Source organism: Zonotrichia albicollis, chromosome 2 (assembly GCF_047830755.1).
Source record: "Zonotrichia albicollis isolate bZonAlb1 chromosome 2, bZonAlb1.hap1, whole genome shotgun sequence".
Lineage (NCBI taxonomy): Eukaryota > Metazoa > Chordata > Aves > Passeriformes > Passerellidae > Zonotrichia > Zonotrichia albicollis.
This window is the reverse complement of record NC_133820.1, coordinates 60,168,107-60,172,999: the sequence shown is the minus strand read 5'-3', so window position 1 is coordinate 60,172,999 and position 4,893 is coordinate 60,168,107. Positions and strand designations below refer to the sequence as shown.

The following is a 4,893-nucleotide window of genomic DNA, read 5'->3' as shown; positions in this document are numbered from 1 at the left end:
TGGCCCAGCCTCTCCCCGGCCCGGTCTTTAGCATGGCGGGGGAGGACCGAGAGAGCCCCTGGGGTTCTCTCAGAAGGCGAGGGTCCCAAGCACCCCGTACCTTCAGCTCGACACGGAGAGAGGAGGGCTCCCCGTCATCTGCGCTCGCCGGAGCGGGCGGGTCCCGGCGCCGAGCCGCGGCGGAGAGGGTTGGAGAGCGATGCTGCTCCCAGCGCACGCCCGCGGACGCCGAGCGGATGCTTTCTACGCGGAGAGAAGGAAATAAACCACCAACGAGCTTTTATTGTTATCACAATCATTATTATCATCGCCATCATCGTTTCTCTGCACATAAATAAATAAATAAATATCTCCCGCGGGGAGGGAGTGGGACGGAACGGTACAACCACAGTTGTGCGCCCGGCAGCGACGAAGTCAAAACAAAACCATTTTGTAAAGGAAACAAACAAAAAAAAAAAAAAAAAAGGAAAAAAAGGGAAAAACAAAAGGGGGAGAAACATAGTAACCCAAACAGCCTTCAACCCTCCCCGTCCGTCCTCCCGCTTTTGGGCACCGCCGAGTTACCGGAGGGAGCCCGGGACAGCATCCCTCCAGGCGGGCGCACCGCCCGTGCCGCGCAGTATCCGCGCACTCCGCGCCCGTCTCGGAGCGCGGGGAGGTCTGCGAGGAGCGTCCCGGGCCCAGGGCTGCGCCTGCGGGGAGACAAGTGAGAGAGCACTATGGGGAGACGCCTGGGGTCCTAGGGAGGAGTTTATTTACACCAGGGTGCCGGGACACCCGTCCCCGTGGGCCGGGGGTCTAGAAAGGCGAGAAAGTCCTTCGTAAATTACACAAATTATACAAAACAGTATAAAATCCTTCGGCTGCATGTCAGCACCGGGGCAGGCAGGACTCCCTCCCCTGCTTTCGCCACAGTTCCTGCGGAGCCGGGGTGGGTGTGCGGGTGGTTAGGGGGTGACTGCGAGACCTCTGTCGTCCTTCCCCGAGGAGGACGGAGACATGCGCAAGTCCTCGTCGTCCTCCGAGCACTTAGTGGTGGAAAGGGACGAACATTTGCAGCTGTGGCCGCCCCCCCCGCCCCGGTGGGAGCTACTTTTGCCTTCTTTCTTGTGCTTGACCCGTCGGTTCTGGAACCAGATCTTCACCTGCTTCTCGGAGAGGTTCAGGTAGGTGGCGATCTCGATTCGCCGCAGTCGGGAGAGGTACATGTTGGAGGCGAACTCCCTCTCCAGCTCCAGGAGCTGCGTGCTGGTGAATGCGGTGCGCATCCGCTTGCTGCTGGGCAGCTGGCTGGACGTGCTGTCTGGGAATGGAGAGGAGCGCACCGTCAGACCGGCCGGACCCTCCGTCGCCCGCCCCGCCGCGCCGGGCGCTCGCCGATCCCCGCTGAGCCCTGCTTGCCGCCCACCCTGCGGGGCCGCAGCCCTTCCTCGTCCCCGGGGGAGGCTGAGACCCAGCAAGCGCTGAAAGGCTGGAGTCCGAGCCCGCAAGGGTTCCGCGGCCGCCCCTCCGCGTCCGCGCAAGGGTTCCCCGTCCGCGCAGCCTGGCTCGGAGGCTCGGCGGGCAGCAGGGGGAATTCCCCAGCGCATCGTCCGCGGCACCGGCAGAGAGAGGCGCCGGCACTCCCGTCCAGCCCCGTGCGCTGGGCAGGCTCCCCCCTCGGCAGGGTCCCCCGGGAACCCCATGGCCTCCCCGCAGCGCCCACCGCTGCCATGCAGGCATGCACCCCTCTGGCCGCCCCTGCCCGCCTTACCCACGGAGATGCAGTGGAACTGCCGCGGGTCGGGCAGCGGGTAGGCGCCCTGGTAGAGCGCCGGTGCGTGCCCGACGCTGACGGCGGAGACGGAGTGCTGCTGGCGGGCCAGGGGCGAGTGGCAGTACTGGGAGCCGAAGGGAGGGAAGGAAGCCTTGATGAGGGGGATGGCGGGCGGCGGCGGGTGCAGCTGGGAGGCGGTGACACAGAGCGGGCAGACGCAGAGCAGCCCGGCCTTGCGAGCGTGGCAGGCTCCGGCCGGCAGCCCGGGCAGCGGATGCGAGGGGTGCACGGCGTAGGGGAAGAGCGGCGGCGGGGGACTGCCCTCCCCCTTCTTCTCGCCCGCCTCCCGCAGCACCAGCGAGTCCACCAGGAAGGAGCGCGGCATTGCCCCGCGCAGCCCCGCGCAGCGCCCCGCGCAGCGCCCGCCCGGCGCCGCTGGCCAGCCCGAGTGGTGCTGAACGGCGCCCGCCGCCCGCTTTAAATAGCGCCCGCGCCATGTGATGGCGGCGCCGGGCGCTCAATGGGCTTTCTGTGGCTCTTCTCTTGGCATTCACGCCGCACGCTCCCTCATTATTTCCCTTGTTAACTAAATGAACTGCATAATGTACTCTATTCTTGTCGACCCCACCCACGCCGTAGCAGGCGGCCTCTCCCCTCCTCTCCCTTTGGCGGGGTTATTTTCTCATTCTCTCGCGATTTAATATTCTTTTCTTTCTCTTTATCGCTCTCCTTCGCTTTCAGCCCAGCTTTCAGCCCTCTCCCACTTGTTTATTTTGCCGGCTGCAGCCGCGGTCTCCGCCGGCGCAGCTTCCCTGCCAGCCCCCCGGTGCCTTTCCCACCTGTGGCACCAGGTCTGCCCCCCGGTGCCGACGGCCTCTCTCTCTCCTCTCGCCTCCGGGATGTCTCGTCCCCACTGCCCGCCGCCTTCCCCGGCCCCGCGTCTTTGTTCCCAGCCTGGGTCCGGGACCTGCCCCTTATCGCTGTGGCCGCCGTCGGGCGAAGCCCCCGGCCGCAGAGACTCGCCAGCCGGTGATCCACCGGCAGGGACATCCGCCGGGTCTCTGCGTGGGCGCTCGGGCACAGCTCAGGGGTGCGGAGAGCCACAGGCATCCCGGCCGCGCTGCGGTGGGTACACAAAACCCGACACGCAGACGCCTCTCCGTGCCGGCGACCCCCGCGGAGGCCAAAGAGGCGCTCGGCACATTCCGCGTGTCTTTACCCCCGTTCCCCGTGCCCGGTCCCAGCGGTGACACCTGCCATCGCTCCGTGGCACCGCGGCACCCACGTGCGGCGGCCCCGAGCCCGGCCAGCAGCAAACCGCGCCAGCCCGAGCCCGCATCGCCGCGCACAGCGCGCCGGGGAGTGCCCGGGGCTGCGGGGCCACAGGGAACGGCTTGTTTTCCCGAACGATGAGATTTAACTTAAACACCGCGGCGGTGTCGGGATGTGGCAGCACGGGGACCTGCTGAGCTCACAGCGGTGCCCAAATGGAGCGCGCGTCCCTCGGAGCTCCGGGGCACCGGCGCTGCCCCTGCAGCCGCTCCCGAGCCGCGCTCCTCGGAGCTCCTTGGTTCAGTAGGGGAATAAGGAATGTCAACAAATAGGAAAAAGAAATAATTCGTGGGGATACATATTCTACCCCGATTTTCCCGTTTAATACACGGGCAATAAAAAGACAAACGCACCCTCCGACCCCTGTCAAAACGTGGGGAGATTGGTCCCTACAGTAACCTCCCCGCCTCGAAACCAAACGGACTTTTTGAAAGGAGGGGAAAAAAGGGGGAAAGGAAGAAAAAGTCTTGAACGTGGTGTACTCCGTGTCTCAGGGCTGTGCAGAGGTTGTTTTGCCTGTGGTCACAATTCTTACAGCAATCCACGGGAGTTTTGCCGAGAGATTATTGATGCCCGAGACAAAAAAATATACTGATATGCACAAATGAACGGTGGAAATTACAGAACGAACAAAAACGAATGTTAATAAAAACTCAGTCCCGCGATGATATAGAAAGGATTCCCAAGTGTCCTTTCCCTGAAAGTGTTAATAGGGTTTGGATTTTTCTTTTTGATTTTTAAGGAAAAGGTATTTTAAAACATTTTCCGCCGGAGCCGGGTCCCGGGAAGGGACATTTTTCCCCGCTGAGAAGTGGCTCGCCACCGGGGGTGGTGGATTCAGCCTTATTCCGAGGGATTCCCGCTGCCCAGGGGCTGAACCCCGGGGCTCCGAGCCGCAGGGAGGCAAAGGGTTAACAGCTTCTGAATGCACACCAAGCCCAAAGCTACTGGGAAAGAATATCCAAAAAAATAACCAGTTTTTTTTTCCAGCCGCTGGACCTTATTGAATGTCATTGAAGAAAGTTTTGAATGCCAGATAAAGAGAGGCGAATTAAAGTGTGTGACAGCAGAGGATAAGCAAACACAAAGAGAACTCTGTCACACTTTGGGCAAAATCCGTGGGCTTTTTACCAAGCCTCTTCGCTATGATTGAATTAAGTAATAGGAAAACATTTTCTTTCAGTTTAGAGCCATTAGACAAAAACTTCAAAGCGAATAACACTTTTTAATGTGCAGCTCAACAATGGAATCTGTTTTGTGCTGAAATGTTTAAATGGTTTGTTGTGCAACTGTGGGCTGAAATAACCTAGACTGCAGCAAAATAGCATCCTTCAGGCCGTTTTATGAGCGCTTGAAACTAGCACAGACCTTTAATCCCAGCACTTTAAACTAGCTCCCCTCCCCGACTTTTTGCACCCCTCTCTTTTTTGGGGTTTTGTTTTGTTTTTTTTAATAGAGGAAATTCTCCTCTACGTTTGCTATCTCGGAACGATGGCCGCGGAACGAAAAGGGCTCCGGGAGAGGGGGAAGGAGATCCGCGGGCTGGGTCGGCGCTGCAGGCGGCTCGGGGGGCGCGGGGGGAGCCCCTCCGGGAGCTGCCGCTGCTCCTGGGGCGGGGATGGGGTCCTGCCGGGATGGGGTCCTGCTGGGATCGGGTCCTGCCGGGATGGGCTCCTGCCGGCATGGGGTCCTGCCGGGGTGGGGTCCTGTCGGGATCGGGTCCCGCCGGGATGGGGTCCTGCCGGGATGGGGTCCTGCAGGGATGGGGTCCTGCAGGGATGGGGTCCTGCCGGGATGGGGTCCCG

At 61.4% G+C, this 4,893-nt stretch overlaps 1 protein-coding gene across 1 annotated transcript; it reads right to left on the bottom strand.

The window, feature by feature from the left end:
* Positions 1-253: 253 nt before the first annotated feature.
* Positions 254-2,276, bottom strand: GSX1 (GS homeobox 1). The gene is made up of 2 exons (XM_074535271.1): positions 1,754-2,276; positions 254-1,303 (listed from the first exon to the last, which is right to left on the bottom strand). The coding sequence occupies exons 1-2, from the start codon at positions 2,139-2,141 to the stop codon at positions 948-950; spliced, it is 744 nt and encodes a 247-aa protein (XP_074391372.1). The 5' UTR covers positions 2,142-2,276; the 3' UTR covers positions 254-947.
* Positions 2,277-4,893: the final 2,617 nt, after the last annotated feature.